We start from the raw sequence: 19,803 nt of genomic DNA, 5'->3' as shown, positions 1-19,803 counted from the left end.
TTTTTCAAATCATAATGTCCCATGTAAGGTACTGGGAAGATATAGTCGCGGCGGTTTTCATGAGGAGAAAAGGCAAAGAAAATTATATTATCCTGTTTTTAATAGTAGAGGAAGCTTAATTTTTTTTTAATTTTGGGTTTTTAATATAAGATGAAGTTAGAGCAATTAATGCATTTTCAACTTACTTATTATTTATTTATTGTTATTTGAATTCCAAAAATACAATTTATTATAATTATTAATTGCAAATAAGGATAAAATTAAAAAATTTTAAGAATATAACTCCCATTTCTTAAATAAATATGAAGTTGATTAATTTCGTTTTATATTAATGGAGCAGAGTAGTATAGCAAAATCTTTTGTTTCTAAACAAGTCAGCCTGGTAACTAAACGTGCTCATTTTATTTTGGACCAACGGTCATTAGATTTCTGCAAAGCTGCGTACGTACAACATAAAAAATACAAGAAATATTTTAGCCCTTCATAATTTTCTTTGGATGGAGTAAATTACATGAGACAATATTTTTAAAAACAACACATTTTAAAAAGATAACTGAGAAATTAATTTTCTATTTTTTTTAAAAACTAATAATTTAACTACCCCTCTTTTAGTTCAAGGTAAGGTAACATGTATAGAACCAAAGGGAGTATTCTAGAGTAAACTCATTAATAAATATAAAGCCTTTGAGTTCATCAAACACAAATTCCATAACAGAAGCAAGATCATTCTAAGCAGATTCGGGGAGAGTTGAGTAAAAAAAAGAGAGAGAAAGATAATACAAGTTGGGCAAACCGAATTGGTAATATGTTTTATTGATCAAGCAGTGGGATATGGCAGCTTTGGGCACACACCAATCAGACTCGGAAGGTTATATGTATTGTTGTTCAAGCAGCTCCTAGTTCCCTGTTGAGGTAGTCAATAAACATTCTCTTTGCACTATCCGCATCTGAAGGAGGAGGTGGTCCGCTTAAACTTGTTTGCCCTGTCAACTTAATGAAGGTACGTCGCATTCTCCGAAGCTCCGGCAGCCCAACTGATTTGGATATATTGATCGCAGGCAGGTCCTTCCCTACAGAAATCCCATTCATAGGCCCACCTAGAGCCTGGGATTGAGCTTCTACTATGGCATTGGTGACCTCCTGAGTTGCTTTATCCAGCTCGTAAAGAGAATTAGCATCAGAAAAGCGTGTGTTTTGAGTTGCAATAGTTGGCTGTAAAATCTTAACATCTCGGGTTTTGGAGTCCACCGTTTTGGTTATGTAGGATAGAGCATCTCTAATGGCCGGAGAAGATTTTTCTATCCCATCCCTATGTGGCCATAACTCATACAAAGGCGAGTCCCAACGATTTCTTCTGTCTGGTTTCTCAAACCTTCTAACCAAATCTTCAAAGATTGTATCATCATAAGCAGCTTCCCCTTTCTCCCTACGTTCTACATTCCATTTCCTACACTGGGTTTCTTCAACATCACAATACAACACACAGTATCTAATGCCTGTTGCACGAGCCAAACACCATAGCTCATATCGATAACCTTTGATGTTATTCAAAGAATCTACTATAATGATGTTATCTTTTGACACTGACCTATCTACTTCCGACCTGAGAACACCTCTTAAATTCTTCTCTGCAGGCATATTGGCATAACTTTGATTCCGATCAAGATGGAAAAAAGCTTCATCTATGACCCTCATTTGCAGTTTTGATTCTGATTCTTCGAAGGCTTCGGCTAGACATAGTGCAGCTTTAGTCTTCCCACTGCATGGCTGCCCACATATCACAACCAATGCCATTTGGGAAAAGTTTGAGTGTTATACCAAGGAAGCAATAAAATTTGACTTTATGAGCAATATCTGCAAGAAATTGAGGGAAGATGAACGAGTTGTCAGGAGAATGATAATCATGAACCATTGGAAATTAAATTAAAGTTACAAAAATTACACAATTGTTCTTGTGATTCAAATTGATTCAATGGCAACTTGTCACAGTAATTTTGACACAGAATTTTGCACAGAGACACAAGCAATATACAAACCAGGACTACAAGCTGTGCAATAATTTTAACACACAGTTTTACAGAGAAAATAGCCTTTGGCATTATTTTAAGCCTAAAACCAAATCATAAGTAATGCATCATTTTAAAACAGAGAATTGGTAACAGAAGCATGGATGTATGCTGCACTTTTACAACCAAAACAGAATCAACAAGTATTCAGCAGCATATATGCAGAAACATGGATACATGATCGATTAACAGTATAATGTAGAGAATTTGTGCAAATACATGGATATATGCAGCCCTTCCAGTATGAAAGTCATGGAGCAACAAAAATGTAGAACTTTGCATCAACATAGGCATATAACACTTCTAGGTCCAAAACAGAAACACAGCATGTGAAGCAATTAAATTGAAGATTGTTGCACTAAAACATGGATCCATGTGATACATTTAGCTCGAAAGCAGAATGAAAGCATATGAAGCAATCTAAAAGCATGATTTTGCACAAAAACATAGATAAATGCAGCATTTTTAAGTACAAATCAGAGATACATAATATAAAGTCATTAAAATGCAGAAAATTTGTGCAGAAATTTGGCCACACACAGCAAGAACTAGGGCTCATGAATTGGAATTTGGAAGCGAATTTTGAATAATGTTCCCATGTTATCAATTCAAGCCTGAAACTTGACAAACCAAAAAACCCATTCCTCAGACATACGCAGAACAATACTGCCACAATTGTCCAGAATCAAAACCATATCACTGACAGCGCCTTGAAGCAGTAGAGAAGAGAAGATCGACAGGGACAGGGTATTAGAGAAGAGAAGATGCCGACTTGCCGTCTAGTTATCGCAGAAGAGAAGACGAGGAGTCGAGGACGATGGACGACGCCGACTGGGTGTGGACGAACCCAAGAAGAGAAGACGATCGAGGACGGTCGACGATATTGCGTGACTGATAGACGAAGAACTTGCCGACAGGGTATTGTGTGATACTAACCGACACGGTACTGTGGGAGTTGTGATTGCGAGTTCGAGACCGATGGCCAACTGGGTGTTTCCGTATTTTACATCACACTTTAATAAATATTAAAATTCAAATATGATATAAAATACAGAAAGTTATATGATATAAAAAGGAGACTTACATCATCTAAAAAAAAAAAAGGAAGGATTTAAATTTTAAATAAGAGAAAACAATTTAAATTTTGAATAAGAGAAAAATGTTAATTTATTACAAAAAATTATCTTTGATTGAAATTTTAAATATGATTGAAAAATTTTTGCCATCCAAAGGAAAAAATTTATATGACAATTTTATTATAATTTTTTTTTCGTATGACACAATTCTATATGAAGGTTAAATAAATTTATATTTATTATTTTATTTATGATTTATTGTTTATTGATTATGCATTTTTATACGATAACACCTTGCTTCACATGTACTTGCCTTTATATTACCTTGCGTTAAATGCATTTTACGAGCTTTGTACTTTTATCTTTAACAATACCTGTGAACAAAAAAATAAAAAATCTTTGTTCCTTATCATAGTGTTTGGTTGGAGGGAGGAAAAAATTTAAAAAAAATCTCCTCTTTCCTTCATCCTTGCCAAACAAGGGGAGGAAACTCTTCTCTTCCTTCCTCTCACTTTGAACCAAATAGGGATACATGTTAATAAATTCATTTGTGGAAAAAGTTTCACTTAGTAATGTCCTTTGATGTTCTTCTGCTTGACTTCTAAAAACCAGAATCACGCCATGTTGAAACAAAAAGGAAAGCATTTCAAGATCTAAATAGATTTGCAACCTCAAGTTTCCAACCAAAAATGACGCTGAATGTCATGCCAGAAATCATTGAGAGTTAAACATCAAGTAGACAAATTACAGCTAGTAAAAACAAATGTCAAATCAGAATCCTAATCAAAGCTATAATAGAAAGGGCTAATTGTTGGTCGTACAGGACAAGGTTAAATTAAGCGGAAACGTATTTTTTGGTTTTTATGATTCATTCAATTTTATTTTTAGTTCTTATAGTTTTTTTCTAGTGTTTTGAATTTTTATAATTTTAGAAAAATTGAGTGACTTTTGTTTTTTATATTCTTATAATTTTTATTTTTTCAGTGGTTTTAATCCCTATAAGAACTAAAATCATTAAAAAAAAATTACAAGGGCTAAAAACAAAACTCAATAGATTTATAAGGATCAAAAATTATGTTTCTCTTAAATTAAAGCCTAACAATGCTCAAGCCACTACCACTTGAAATAATCAATGTTTGGACAAGTTAAAAGCTTAAAATTTCAAATCAAAACAAAACCAAGCTTAACTGGATGCCATGATTTTGCAACGACAACTAACTAAACCGTGTTAAAGATATCAGGAAACAGCAAGTCATTGAGCCAGACCAGCAAGTTCTAACAATGATAAGTTTAAACCAATGGTCAAACGAGTGGAGTAATCCCAATTGACGCCAATTACAAAGAAATTTAATCACAACGGGAGGCGACTCAAATAATCAGTTTCAAAACATCTTCCAAAACTTGGTAATACCAGAATAAGAGAATCAGAAGAGGCACATTCCATCATTTAATCCTGTGCATGAAGGAGGGAAAAAAAACTAAAAATTCAATTTGCAAGAGAAAAAACAGCCATTGGAAGCATGTTGAGAAGAATCAAGGTAGAAGAGGTTATCTCTTTGTGCTCCACTTCTTGGAGTTGATTTCTTCTTCCATATTCTCCATTCTTTTCGACTTTTACCTTTGCTTCTCAATTCTCTTTCTCTTCCCCCACACACTCTCCTCCTCCTCCAGCCTCTACCTTTGCGAGGAAGTCTGTGTTGCTTTTCAATTAAACGCAATGTAAGTTTGCGTTTCCACTAGCTTTCTTGTTCAAATATTAGCTTGTTTTGATTTAATTAAGAAAATTATTAAACATATAAGATTAACAACTCAAATTCGTCCCTTTTTACAACTATTTATAATTTATGAATAGAATTTTTTTATAATTTTATATTATGGCTTTCTTAAAAAATTTTCCTTCCCTTCTCATTAGAATTGTAAAATTAAAAAACAAATTATTCATTTAATTTAATTAATTAAATTCAATTTTGTTAAATAATCAGGAAATTTTATTTTTTACTTGTTAAATAAAATATTTTTATTAATGAATAAAATAAATATTTTTATTAATTAAATAAAATATTTTTCCTTCTCCTTCAAACTTTGTGAGCAAGTCTCTACTGCGCTTTCATATCTGCATTTCCGCTCGTTCTTTTTTTTTTTGTTTTTTCATGTATTCACTTGTCTTGATACAATTAAAAAATATTATTAAATATATAAGATTAACTATTTAAATTTTTCCCTTTTTACAAATATTTATAATTTCTGAATAGAATATTTTTTACATTTTTATATTATAACTTTCTTAAAAAAATTTCCTTCACTTCTCATTTGAGATTTGAAATTAAAAAAACAAATTATTCATCTAATTTAATTAATTAAATTAAATTTTCTTAAATGGCTTATTGAAGGGTGGATCTTTATAATCCAGAAATTTTATTTAGTATTTTTTAAATAAAATATTTTTATTAATGAATAAAAATAAATAATTTAAAGTATTTTTACTAATTAAATAAAATATTCTTCTGTTTCCTTCAATCTTTAGGGCATCAATACTTTATGAATCATTATTTATATCTAGCTCTTTTTTTATATATACATATTGAATCCTAATTATTATTTTTATTCTCGTACCACAGTTTGTTTTTATGCCACTGTTGAAACTTTTATACTACTAGTTAAGCTTTGATGCCATTTACAAAATTTGTAATTCTGATCCACCAGATGCCACTAGATTCCATTAATTCTAATCCTCCCAATATATTTTGTCATCAATTTCCCATTGTACAAGGGTGCTTCAGTTGATTGTTGGGAAGGCACGTTACTGCCATCTCTTCCCAATTCCTTAACTTTTATAAGTGAAATAATGCGAAAATATAAAGTAATGTTTATTCTTAAAAAAATATCACAGTATTAATTTATAATTTCAATAAGTAAGTAAATGTTTCTATAAAATATCATTAATGAACTAAATATAGTTCCCCATCCCTGCTACTCGTGAGCGTTGATAAGGATCTACCACAAAAAAGTAATTCAAGTTTAAAATAAGTATATTTAATAAGTGCAACTTGAAGAGACAATTTAAATAAATTAAAATTCCAGATGAATATGGAATTAGTGCCTAATCTATTATTGAATTTGAAAATGTAAAATCAAAATTAGAATGGACAAAAAACAAATATTAAACGTGAACCACGTTTTCAATTGTTTTTATTTTCAACTTTTTGGACCGAACAATCTTTTTAATTGTTGAATGAAGTATGAAATGTGATTTTAAACAAACTTAACCTAATACTCCCTTCACTCCAAATTATAAGACATTTTTAAGAGAGTTTGGTATCTCAAAATATAAGACCTTTTAGAAAATTAATATTTCATTAAATAAGTTTATTCTAATATTATGCTTTCTCTTTCTATTTAATTTTTGTCCCTCCCACTTTTCAATTTATTAAATTAAAGGTATTTTTAAAAGTTTATATTTTTATTTTTTAAAAATAAAATTTTTAATTATATTTAATGAGATTTATTAATATGTAAATTTTTTTAAAAAGTATTTTATAATTTAGGATGAAGGGAGTATTATATTATACAAGTCTATCAGCTTTTACAACTTTTTTTTGGAAATAGAATTATTTGTGGAGATCAGTATAATGCCAGCAGGTATTTATTCCTTGACTGGTTATGTTTTTGATTTTTTTTTTTTTTTCATGAGCTCTGATATCCCAGGTCTTTAATCCAGATTAATCTGATCGGTAATTTGCAGCTTGTATTTAAGAACATGCCTCCTTATTTCTCAACTAAATTATACACTCATGTATAAAAACTTAAAATCAATTAATATTTACCGACCAAAAAATAAAATAATACTAAAATATAAATTTCAAAAATATTTTTTAGTCGTTTCTATTTTCAATAAAAAAAATCAAAATTATGGAGTTTTGAAAAAATTGTGTATAATTTTCTAATAAAAATAGGACTGTAATTGTTCAAACATGTCTCAGCAAGGAAAGTAATAATTTACTCTATCGTGATATATCTTTGGTTTAATCAAACCCAAACTATCCATGCTATAGCTTAAAAATCCACTTAAAAACTGCAACCTGATTCCAACAGATTGATAAAGTTAAAATACAAGCTTAGAATCTAATCGTTTCTCATGAATTATCATACCTAATTATATATCACATGCTCTCTTCTCACATGACCAACTCCTTGAAGTTCCTTGGATTACATATATTTAGGAGTGTTCACGGGACGGGACGGGACCGGGATACCCCCGTCCCGTGTCCCTTCCCGAAAAAAAGATCGGGACTGAATTTTGGTCCCGTGTCCCGTCCCGTCCCGTTAAGAGTCGGGACGGGACCGGGACAAGATCAGGACGTCCCGCCGTCCCGATAAATAGAATAATATCGAAAAAAGATTTAGATAATAACATTCATATAATAATTTAAAATTAATTATTGAATTATATTAATCATAACTACATATTATAATAACAAATGCAAGTGATCTTTATGCTATAAGATTAACAACAACAGGCAAGTCAAACATAACATCAAATCATTATTCTTCTACTTTAGTGAAGATGTACTAAGCTAATTACTCTTCTAAAAATAAGCAAGAAATATGTTATAAATAAAGGTTATTAAATAGATAGATATAAGAATAAATTATATTAATATAATTAATATATTATAAATAAAGATATCATCATATTTACTCCATGCCATTAAAATTATTAATATACAAAAACTTTAGTTTTAAATAAGAATTGCAAGTATTAAAATTATAATTGATATAATTAATATAAGTATAAATTATATTAATATAATTAATATATTTAAAATAAAAAATAATATATATAATATTCGGGATGGGACGGGACGTCCCGATGGTAATCCCGTGTCCCGTCCCGTCCCGAACCCCTTTTCTGTCCTGTCCCGTAAAGTCCCGTCCCGATTATTTTCGGGCCGGGACAAGACTCGTCCCGATATGATCGGGACGATACCGGGCCAATCGGGACGGGTTTAGGCTGAACACCCCTACATATATTGATTGGCGTGGAGGCAGCGTTTGTGAACCCAGAAAAGATTTTCTTGTTAGCAATAAATAAAAGCTCCATAGGCACAACACAATAGTGCCCGCGATTTAAGATGTAGTATCATGAAACAATTTTAGAGAATCAACAAAAGTTGATATGATCACATGAATATGCTTTAAATCCTTCCACTGAATCTTAACATTAAACTTCATACAAATGCAAACGAGCATTTTTTCATATCAGCATCACATCGTCCACCAAACCCCTCTACATTCTTTCAAGTTTACAATCAACCAGAAAAATAATTCCTATACACCTTGCTTCCTCATTGTTTTATCTTCATGAAGAACATCTTCAATCCAAGCCACAATGTTGAATGCTAGACCTTCTAACACTCTTGAGTAGCTCTCCAGTATTGCTTTCCCTACATCCTGCACAACATAACGATAATTCAGATTTCTTCTAGTTACTAACGATAATTGGATCTGTCATTTAAGCAAAGTCTTGGATTCAAGCCATGGGAATGAGATAAAAAACTATGTTGGAAAGCACAAAAAATTGTTCTCTATTGCTCACAAATAATTATGATAACAGTTATTATTTGCATGAGGATTTGATATGCAGAAATGAACCTAAATGAAATGGAATTTGAAACTGACTCGACATTTTTTAAATGGGGCATCAAACTTCCTGAAAATAGTCAACATCTTCTCATTTCGATGATATAATTGTCATGGGTTGTGACATCACAAAAAGTTCCAAGTGTTATCATATACAGTAAAATGCCATGATTCAGATCAAATCTTGACTCTTGTATGTACATATGGTCTACACAAGGATTTTTTCAACTTTCAGATTCACAAATTTAACCAAAGAGTTCTAAAATGTTCAGGATATGAATTTACAGATAGCAGATAAAACTTACTCGGTTGTACTGAATCTTGCATATGTCCAAAGAAGTCTGAGAAAGTTCAGGATATCTTTGCTTCAGGCAAAACAACAAAGTCTCAGCTCTCTCAGCTAACATGTAGTTTTTGTCAATACGGTCAGATTCAGACATGAGATCTTTCACTTGGCTCCATGATGATTTTGAATGGCTCAGGCAAGCTTTACGTCTCCATGAATACATTGAAGCTTCAACTCTGTCTGCCAGCTCCAGTGCTTCGTGTTCAGAACTTATCTTAAGATGATTAAGAAGGTGCTCAGGAGAGAATTTATCTGGAAGGCACATGTAGCGATACATCGAGTCTCTCAAACTTGTTCTTCCACTCTGAATGCATCAATTTTTGGAAGCAAAATACATGTCAACTGAAGATGAAGTCAGAAATATGAGAAAATTTAATTCATTCTGTCGACTTAACATGATTTAGCGTTCCCATTAGCTTACAAGAGAATTCTTACACATAAAATTAGTTACATGTCATAATTCATAAATTGGCGCAAGAAGCCATTAGAAGCTCATCACAATGAGCAGAAATTGAATAACCAAATCCCAAACCATTTACTGTATGATATCAAATTTGATGAAATCCGCAGAATAATTTGGACCATGACTAATGGTAAGTTCATTGGTGTGGCCTAACCTTGGGAAGACTTGCCATGTATGTTTCTGGGATATCCATCTCTGCAATAATACTATTGTTAATTGCCATGGCAGCTTTGTGAACTTGGTTAGCACAATCCCTTTTCTCTCTCAAGTGCTTCCTTGACTTATCAGATAGGCCACCGGGGAGAACACAAGGAACTGGCAACCACCATTTCTCATCTTTTCTCTGAACAATCCTTCGAAATGAGCTGGCACGTGAACGAGTGGAGTCCCCTGATAGGCTCCCTTGCTCCACATACCAGAATTCAGAATCATAGAAACTATCTAAGATTTCCTATCATAAAAATATTTATGTAAATAAGCCATGAGGTCAGTGGAATGAAACAGGATTTTCATAAACTAGAAGCACTGAGAGTGAGTTTTGTCTTACAATGAGCATTGCATCAAGCTTCCGCAGAGCTGGGAGGTTGATGTAAATATCAGATCTTGGTCTACTTGTCATCATCTGAGATACATCACTCCGGATATATTAGATACGGATAGAGATTCCAATCATCATCATTAAAATTCTCAGGTAGACTATGTATTAAATATAGGTACATCGTGCTGATCATAAGGAAACATATAAACATGTCTTTTATGCTTCTAGTACTCACCTCCAACATGTTTTTACATGTCTCTTCATGATTATTTATTTTTTTATCTTTTGTTGGCTATGTCTATCCGAGAACCAATATAACTTCTTTAATACTATAGCTATTGTTTACGGAACCTTACCTCCACAACCGTTCCATCTGCCAAGTATTGTGCAGTTGGGGCAAATTCTACTATGTAATCGCAGAGTGAGAGAAGGCAATTCATTTCTCTTCTCCACATAACCTTCTTCTCAGGCTTCAGAGGCTCCAGCTTCAAATTTTGTCCAAATATGGTGGCTGTGAAATGCCCAATTCAAAAATGTTTAATGACATTGAATTAATAGTAAAATATATTTTAAGCCTCAAGTTTTAGTTTTGAATCAGTCCGTCCCATGTTTAAGCTACAGAAGAAGCATATTTCATTCCAACAGTGGAACTGGTCATACGTTTAAATTCATGTGGCTATTTCTGATATGAACAAACCATAGAAGAATTAAATGAGAATGATACATATTAAACCACAAGGAACACATTGTTCTCAGGGGAAACCATAGGGACGTAAACCATAAACTTCTCTTGAATTTGGCAAAAATCATTACGTTATTGCTGCTTTTGAAGGAATTACCATAGAGGTTAGTGATGGAATTTGAAATGGTTACTGCAGTGCAGACACCTTTCCCACTACCAGACATGTCTTCTCCAAGCAAAAGCTTTGAAAATCTCTCCTTCATCATTTCAAGCTCTGCAAATGACACACAAACAAGCAAAGTACCATCTGATCAGATGCTGCTTATAAAAAAAAAAACCAAGGGGAAATTTTACCAAGACCTAAACTGCAATATGTGCAACCCAACCTGAAGATAACAGATCATGGTCATCATTCAATGAATTCATTTGCTGTTTCACTCCTAACCCGGAAACAACAGCTAGATTAGCTCGGGGTTTAGACGCTGGCCACCGAGAAGGCAAAGGTTCACTGGCATAGCCATAGTCAGGCTCTGAGAAGTTTGAGGTCTCAGAGTCACTTGGGAAGTATGCAAGAGAATCACCACTCAGTGGGGAGTTTTCGGGAGTTTCTCTGCCTAAATGATCATTGTGATCCACAGAAGAAACCGAAGGCTTATAACCCACATCATGATTTTCATCATGGATGGCTGATTTTGACATCTCAGCTCAAGAACGTAATGGTAAAATCCTCAAAACCTGCACATAGTAATCATGAGAGTTTTGTGTCAAATTGGAGTTAATGGGCTCTAAATTTGAGAACTATATGATCTCCTGGAGACATATAATTAGGTGGGACTATGTTTAAACGTACAATGAACATTGAAATCAAAGCCCGAATAGGACGGGATAAAGAGAAAAGGGAATAAAAAAAGTTAAAAGCTTTGAATGTTCTCGGCTTCTGGAAATAGAAAAGCAAAAAGCAAGCAAAACAGGTTTCTGGGATTAACACCCAAAATAATTGACTGAAGAACGCAAACGCAGTAAAGGGGTAAGATTTAACACTAAAGCATGAAGAAACTGAAATTTAAAAATTCGAAGGCAACGGTAGCCAAAAAAGCAACGGTCCCCAGTTTTTCTTTTTCAAGTTGCTTTTAATTTATTTGAATTTGAAGCGAAAGCCTCGTTTGAAGCAGTTCCCTCCAAAAGAAGAAAGCTCTTTTTTTTTCTTTTTTTTTTGTTGATACAAAGAAGAAAGCTTTTCTTTGAACAAACTCGGAGAAGAAGAAAAATGGTCCGGACTTGTGATTTCTCTGATCCGTAATTTGGTCTAAGGAGAAGGAAGATCCATTTGCAGAAAGGGCCAATATCTTCCATAGTATTGGAGGGAGAATTAGGAAGTGCTCGAATAACAATATTACAAGCTAGACGTACAAACAGCAAAGGCAATGAGAACGAATAACCCAGGGAAAATAACAATTAGGGAGCTAATAAAAATATTAATGATAATTATAAATTTTAATTGAAATTATAAATTGTAGTCTTCACTTGCAATTAATTATATTTTGTTAATTGATTTAATATTCACAATAAATATTTGTAAAATTCTCTGTATTGTAAAGATTCTCAAGTATATTTTATTGATTTTTTAAATGATAGCAAAAAATTTTAAGTGATTGATTTACGATTTATATCCTTGTAAATTTTCACCTAACGTTATAAATAATTTTAAGTGTATTTTATATATTTTTTAAGTAATTTATTTATATATTGACATAAATAAATTACAAGTGATGGCTTGCGATTTACTAGTTCTTGTAAATTTTTAATTAACATTATAAATAATCTTAGGTATATTTTCTTAATTTTTCAAGTAGTTTATTTATATATTGATTGTAAAAAGTTAAGATTCACAATTAATTTTTATATATTTTTAATTAATCTTATGAATAATCCCAAGTGCATTTTGTTGATTTCCCTACTAACTATTCTCATTTTTTTTAATTGCAAGTATGAATCATGATTTATTATTAAAATTTTAATACTTTAAAATATATAATTATCATTAATATTTTTATAGTTAAGGTTCAATTTTACTCTTATACTTATTTTTTAGGAGCATTGGGCACCCTATACTCTTAAATGAGGCAATTTTATCCTTGAACTATTTTTAAAAGAGCAAAAACCCCCTTTCATTAATCAATCATTAATTTTTTTTTATTTTCTACTAATGTGGCATGTGCGTGAGGCCCACGCAAAGTGACATATAACACATGGCTTGTCCGTTGATGCTAATTTGCCCTTGAACGCATTTTTTAATAGTGTTAAATACCTTAAAGTCTTTTTCTCAGAGTGCTAGATACCTTAAAATCTTGATAAAGTAAAATTAAATAAATATTGTTAAAATATCAAGTATTTTAATATTTAATAATTTAAAATATTATTATTTAAAACATTATACCTCCCAATTTAATATTTTTGATATTTGCAATTTTGTATTAAAAATAAAGTGAATGAGCCTTCAAGTTAATGAAGAGAATTTTTCTTCTCATCTCTCCATTTTTCTCTTGTTAAGTAACTTTTTTTATAGCATATTAATGAAATAAGCGATATCTCTCAATATTTTATCGTTAACACTGCAACGTACAGAGAGTATTAAATTTAAATAATATAATATTTTGGAGGAAGATAATTAATTGATTAAAAAAAATTAAGAAACTTAACTAATATTAAAAATATAAGTAAGTTTTGATACGCACAAAAGTTGTAACGATTTGGGTATTGTATTGAAAAAAAAATTGAAAATCGATATATAAAAAAGAAGAGATCATCTAGAAATTTATAAAATGTTAGCAAAAATAATATTTAAATATAATAATATTAAAAGATATCGCTTATTCCATTAATATGCTACCAAAAAGTTACTTAATAAGAGAAAAATGGAGAGATGAGAAGAAAAAATTCCTTCATTAACTTAGAGGTTCATTCACTTCATTTTCAATACAAAATTGCAAAATATCAAAAATATTAAATTGGGTGGTGTAATATTTTAAATAATAATATTTAAATTATTAATATTAAAATACTTAATATTTGAACAATATTTATTTAATTTTATTTTAACTAGATTTTAGGGTGCCCAGCGCTTCCACAAAAATACTTTAGGGTGCCTAGCACTCCTAAAAAAAAAAATTCAATAGCAAATTAGTACCAAATGACATGTCACACGTCACTATGCATGAGCCCAATGGAGTCCTTAATTTTCATTTTCCCAATGACTTATCTAGAGCTAAAAATATTAATATAATCATTAAAAAAAGTAAATTCTTTCTTTATTTCATGGGAGAATTTTTTAAACACACCCATATATTTCTAAAATAACATTGCAAATTTTGAAGACAAAAAATAAATTAAGTTTCATAGCAAAATAATGTTATTACCCTAGTATTTAAACAAAAGTAAATAGCAAATGAGAGAAGCCAAATTTGCAAGTAAGATTACAGATTTAACAAGCCACAGGACAATTTACAAATAATATTAGATGTTAATAATTTAATAAGTCATATTTGGCTTTAACAAGATGAATAATGTGCAAGTTATATTCTAGTCTTAACAAGTAATGTGAGAAAATTTACAAATAAAATTTTACAACTTACAAGCGAACTAAGGGAATTTACATTAATTTAAAGATAAGTACATTATCATGCTTTACAAGACATTCTACTTATAAAGTTTATAATTTAACAAGTCATGTATAAATTTAGGTCTATATGATAAGTAGTGTAAGGCAATTTATAAGTGCTATTAGATGTTCTACAAATGATTACACAAGATGAATATTACATAAATAATATTCTAATCTTAACAAGTAATATAAGATAATTTATAAGTGAAGTTAAGGAAATATACCTTAGTTTGAAAATATGTACAATATTAGACTTTATAAAATAGGGAAATCACATTAAAAGACTCTTTGAGCATTTTATTCACAAAAAAGGATTCAAGAATTCTAAATTCACTTTGCAATACTATGGGACCAAAATGTAATTAAATTTTAGTGTGAAAAGATAAAACTATCACTCATTTAAAAAAAACCCTCCCACTATCACCGACCACCAAAGGTCCAACGCCAATAGGTGGGCCACCCTGTCGAATCGGTGACAAGTCCCATTAACAATAAAAACAATTAAACATTTATAAAAACTAGTGCATATTAAATTTTTTAACAAGTCTCATTAGTAATTTAATAAGTAGTTATTTATGAAATGACAAGTAACCATTAAATTGCTAATAAGTATTGGTATAAAAAGTGAAAACAAAATTAAAAATATACATAAAGACTTGTATTATATAATTGAAAAGAATTGCTAGCCTAATTACTAACTATCCTTTTAGTGGCCAAAAGGGGATGTGGTTTGAAACCCTTTTGGCCACCTTAAAAAAATTTTAATTTGTCTCTCTTATCGATTCAGTGACTGCCATTGAAACTCTTTTGGTCTTGTAGAGTGAATTCATAATCCTTTAATCCTTTTCTGTAAATAAAATGCTCTAAAGATCCTTCACTAAGATTTTCCCTATAAAATATTTCATGCTAATACTTGTGAAAGTTTGTCAACATGTACCACAATGAAATCAAAGGTTAAGATATAATTTTATCCTTAAACTATTCGTGAAAGAATGATGTTGTCCCTAAACCATTCGTCTTAGCAATATTGCCCTTAAACTAATCAAATCGAAGCAATATTACCCCTGTCATTACAATGTTTGTTACTGTAACTTATAGGACCCACTTTTCATTAGTTAAGGTGTAATTTTATCCTTAAACTATTCTCAAAGGAGTAATGTTGCCCTCACCGTTTAAAAATATTAAAATTAAATAAAATTATAATAATATTAAATGTGTATATTGTAATATTATAAGTTTTTCAATTAGTAATTATCAGTGTTTCTAAGGGTAAATTAGTCAAATTAGATAAATTATTAATTAACGAGGTTTATGAGAGATTAATATAGTTTTTGGATCCTTGGACAGCTTTAAAAGAGGGTTAAGTTAATGTTTGAGCAGGTCATGGCACGAAAGCGAGTTTAAAGTTTAGTAAGACTTTCTGTGTCATGCACTGCAGCAAGCATGCAAAAATCAGTACTTATCAGATGTCAAAATAGATGAAAAATGGAAGAAAGAAAGAAAGATAATGAGAGAGCGATTGAGAAGAGCTTGTGTTCTACTAGGGCATGATCCTTAGGCTACATTAGAAGTATTTAAAACTTGAATCACTATTGGGTAAGTTTCACATTTCCTCTTCTTCCCCATTTATGTAAAATTTCTGACTTAAGTGGTAGTGTGGGACTTGATCTTAGTTCCCCTAGGTTTAATCCGGACTCACTAGTTTATTTAAGATCTTGAAGAGTTAAATCAAGCTTCTAACCCTAGGCTTACGAGTTTTATGGTGATTGAAAATTTTATTGAGGGTTTAGACGAACCCTAGATATAATTTAAAGATTTTGAGATAATGTGAGAAATTGAATGATGAATTTGGTGTGTTGGGATATTTAATAGGATGGTTAGATTGTTTTAAAATAGTTGGTGTGGTTAGATAAAAAAATTGAGTGTTAGGGGCACTTAGAACCTAAAAAATTCAGGGTTTATTCAGAGTGATAATTGACAATTGTCACTTGATTATGTAGATTAAGTGTTGCTCGAGCTACCACGCGCATATAGAATGTGTGGAGCTAACATTAAGCCATGATAACCCTTTTGTGTGATAAAAGATTGAGGTAACAAAATAATTTACATTATCTGATTATATTGTTTAACTGTCTGGGACTAGATATATTAATTTAAACTTGAGATTTGATAATCTTATATCTTGTAAAATGTGATTTTGTGCATGAAAAACTATTTACAAATGATGAGAGTGGTGAAAATTTATATGGATTGGTTGAGAAAATTAAAAATGTATATGTGTTATATATGATGAGTCTGAGCACGATCACGTTAGGGGTTGGGAGTTCACCCGTAGGAAGAAGTAGTTAAAGTCCATATGGCATGTATCTCCTTAGTGTTTAGTGAGGCACGATGTTGGAGATTTTCTTCTTAGTATCCATGTAGGATATGACATTGGAGAGTGATGCTCCTTAGCATCAGTGATGCGGTATTAGAGTAATGACACTCCAATTCATATGCGATAGGAGGAGATCATAGTTTAGAAGTAGGATAGGACACCTTTAGTCAAGTAATCTTACCACTGAAGGTGAACTCGGACCATTGTGAATGTGCACTTGGTCCAAAAACTCATGGTTTCAGTTGAGGTGATATAAAGGCTCAAATGATAGAATGATCATGCTAGTGATAAATGATTTGTGTTCATGAAAAAGAGTGTGTTATAATATGCAAAAGTATATTTTGGTGTTTAATAGCTTTACTCCCTAATGATTGTGCATGTTAATTAACGATAGTAAATTATTCTGTTACTGTAATATTTATCTTATCCCATGGTTACATTTTATAGGTGAGGGCTCTGTTAAGGGTAAGGGGAAGGAAGGAGTAACTGAAGGGTGAAAAGCAATAGTTGTATAGCTCTTCCTTTTTCCTTTTTGGGTTTGTAACAAATATGTTGTGTTATAATACCAACTTAGGAACATGACAAATAATATTAAATGTATGTATAAAATAAATATAAGAAAAAAATATAAATTATAATTTTCTAAGTTGTTAAATATAAGTGAATTTTGATTAAATTAAATATGAGTAAACTCAAAAGTATTTGCATTTATACTTATAATTATTGACATGTTTATAAAAAAATAATCTCAAATCATAATTTATACATGTTAATTATTCAAAAATAAAGTTGACTTTTAGTAGGATCTAATTTTTAAATTTTTATATTTTAAAATTTTTTAAGCTTTTGTAAATATTGTATTTAAAATCGTCCAGTTTTTTTGAAAATTGCTCTGATTTTCAATTCAACTTTGGTTTTTGACTTAATTCTTGTCCAATCCAGTTCAATCATGAAAATAGTTTTTTAGTCCAAATTGAGTAGTTAATGACAGCTCTAATCAATAGTTATAGGTGCAAATGCAAATACTTTTGAATCCACTTATATTTAATTTAATCAAAATTCACTTATATTTAACGAGTTATAAAATTATAATTTATAATATTATTAATTTATGATATTTTACTAATATACTATAAATTTTTTTCTTATAGTTATTTTATATATACATTAAATATTATTATTATTTTATATTTATATATATATTTAATATTATTTTATTTAATATTATTATAATTTTTTATTTAATTTTATAATTTTTAAAAGGTAAGAGCAACATTGCTCATTTGAAAATAATTTAAGGATAAAATTATACCTTAACTCATGAAAAGTGGTAACGGACATTTTAACAACAAGACCAACATTGGTTTAATTTAATTAATTTAAGGGTAATATTGTTACAATGAATAGTTTAGCTTTGAATAGAAAGAGTTGAGCTTTTTATATCCAAGTCCTATATTGGTGGAGAGAGTGAGCTTTTATCCAAAGGCGTTCGATCTATCCAGCAATCCACAAGTCATCTTAAGTAATTAACTAGTCATATTAGGAATTTTATAATCAAGGGTAAAATATTAAAACATAATAGCATGTAATTATCAACTTTTTATAATTGACCCAGCATCAAACTCCCCGTAATCAATATACGTAAATTTAGATATATTAGTTCAACGCATGTATAAATTACTTTCAGAGTTAAGATCACTAGAAACTAACATTTCTGATTATTTCAACACCATATTAATACATTCTTAATGCCTGTGGTTAACTCTATATAAGGACAAGTTTTGCTGAAATCTCAAATGCAACTCCTTTACCAAAGCAGATTCAGAAACAAAACGTAGAGGGATTCCTCAGCTCAGACCCAGGTAATGGAACCCGGGGCAAAGTAAACGCACAACGAAAATCACAACATTAATCCCTAATTAAAGAAGCACAACTCCAATTTCTTGAGCCTGAACTATAGGCTTCCATCTCCACTTCCCTCCAGTTGCAAAAGCAAATGCATCTAACAAGTCATATCAGGAGTAAACCATCATTTAAAATTTCAAATGCATTAACAAATCTAAGAGACAGCCCAACCCAAAACCATCAAGGACTTGCCATTAACATAACTACCAACACTCGCTTTTTTAGTGAACGATGTTATGTAATGTTATGAGGTGCTTTATCAGGCCTTTCTTTCGGAAAGCTTGGGGATAATTGATTGACATGCCTTGGGTGAAGTAATAAAAAACACAGAACTCAATCAAGTTCCTTGAAACAATAATCATGGCACAGTTTTCTTTCTCTGTTTTTTTTTTTTTGAGCAAAACATGGCACAGTTTTCTAAGAATACATTTTCCTTCTATTAGTACAGAACTGTTTGTATTCTCAATTGTAAATTCAAGTTCATATTAGCTTTCTCACCAATGCATGCTCGTACAGGAGCCCAAACACTGCTATCACAAAAAACAGCATTTTTGTTCACGGTAATATTACAGAGGTAACAAAGTTTCTCCACCTTGTTGCTTGCATTTACATAAATCAGCTATGAAAATTGCATTAACAAATTGAAACCCACTTTTGCCAAGTAATTTGACTACTTTAGTGGGAACGCATTTACCTACATTATAAATGAGACATTGACGAAAGGGTCGGTTTACAGGTGCCAAAGCCATAGCTTCAATGGAATTCCTTCATATACTTTTCTCCCTCTATTGATGATCCTTGCTTCTTGATACCAAGAACCTCAATCTCAATCAGGTAATCCATTTTACTTCTCAGTTTCTCGCTAAAATTGTTTTCAATCGCACAGAATTATTTACTGCTTCTGTATTTGATTGGAGACAGAGCTACCCTATAATGTCACGAACTTAGAACTTCTCAATCTTGAACCATGCCGGTCTTAATGTAATTAACCTCTTGATCTTTACTAAGTCAACCGAATAGGAAACTTGAATACAAGAGAGAAGAGAGCT

At 31.0% G+C, this 19,803-nt stretch overlaps 2 protein-coding genes across 3 annotated transcripts; both read right to left on the bottom strand.

Moving 5' to 3' along the window:
- Positions 1 to 648: 648 nt before the first annotated feature.
- Positions 649 to 3,043, bottom strand: LOC129291324 (protein KTI12 homolog). Of its 2 annotated transcripts, none has more exons than XM_054928614.1 (2): positions 2,843 to 3,043; positions 649 to 1,854 (listed from the first exon to the last, which is right to left on the bottom strand). In XM_054928614.1, the coding sequence occupies exon 2, from the start codon at positions 1,792 to 1,794 to the stop codon at positions 886 to 888; it is 909 nt and encodes a 302-aa protein (XP_054784589.1). In that variant the 5' UTR covers positions 1,795 to 1,854; positions 2,843 to 3,043; the 3' UTR covers positions 649 to 885. The 2 variants fall into 2 exon arrangements, with proteins under 2 accessions (XP_054784589.1, XP_054784590.1); XM_054928615.1 differs by having other exon boundaries at positions 2,722 to 2,856.
- Positions 3,044 to 8,309: 5,266 nt separating this feature from the next.
- LOC129291323 (rop guanine nucleotide exchange factor 2-like) lies at positions 8,310 to 12,063 on the bottom strand. The gene is made up of 7 exons (XM_054928613.1): positions 11,198 to 12,063; positions 10,969 to 11,085; positions 10,486 to 10,640; positions 10,139 to 10,213; positions 9,746 to 10,042; positions 9,088 to 9,432; positions 8,310 to 8,593 (listed from the first exon to the last, which is right to left on the bottom strand). Exons 1-7 carry the CDS (start codon positions 11,508 to 11,510, stop codon positions 8,471 to 8,473), a joined length of 1,425 nt encoding a protein of 474 aa, XP_054784588.1. The 5' UTR covers positions 11,511 to 12,063; the 3' UTR covers positions 8,310 to 8,470.
- Positions 12,064 to 19,803: the final 7,740 nt, after the last annotated feature.

Source organism: Prosopis cineraria, unplaced genomic scaffold (genome assembly GCF_029017545.1).
Source record: "Prosopis cineraria cultivar Desert tree isolate PC_DT_omini unplaced genomic scaffold, ASM2901754v1 PC13, whole genome shotgun sequence".
Lineage (NCBI taxonomy): Eukaryota > Viridiplantae > Streptophyta > Magnoliopsida > Fabales > Fabaceae > Prosopis > Prosopis cineraria.
The sequence above is the reverse complement of the archived record's forward strand: the minus strand, read 5'-3'. Positions and strand labels throughout refer to the sequence as shown.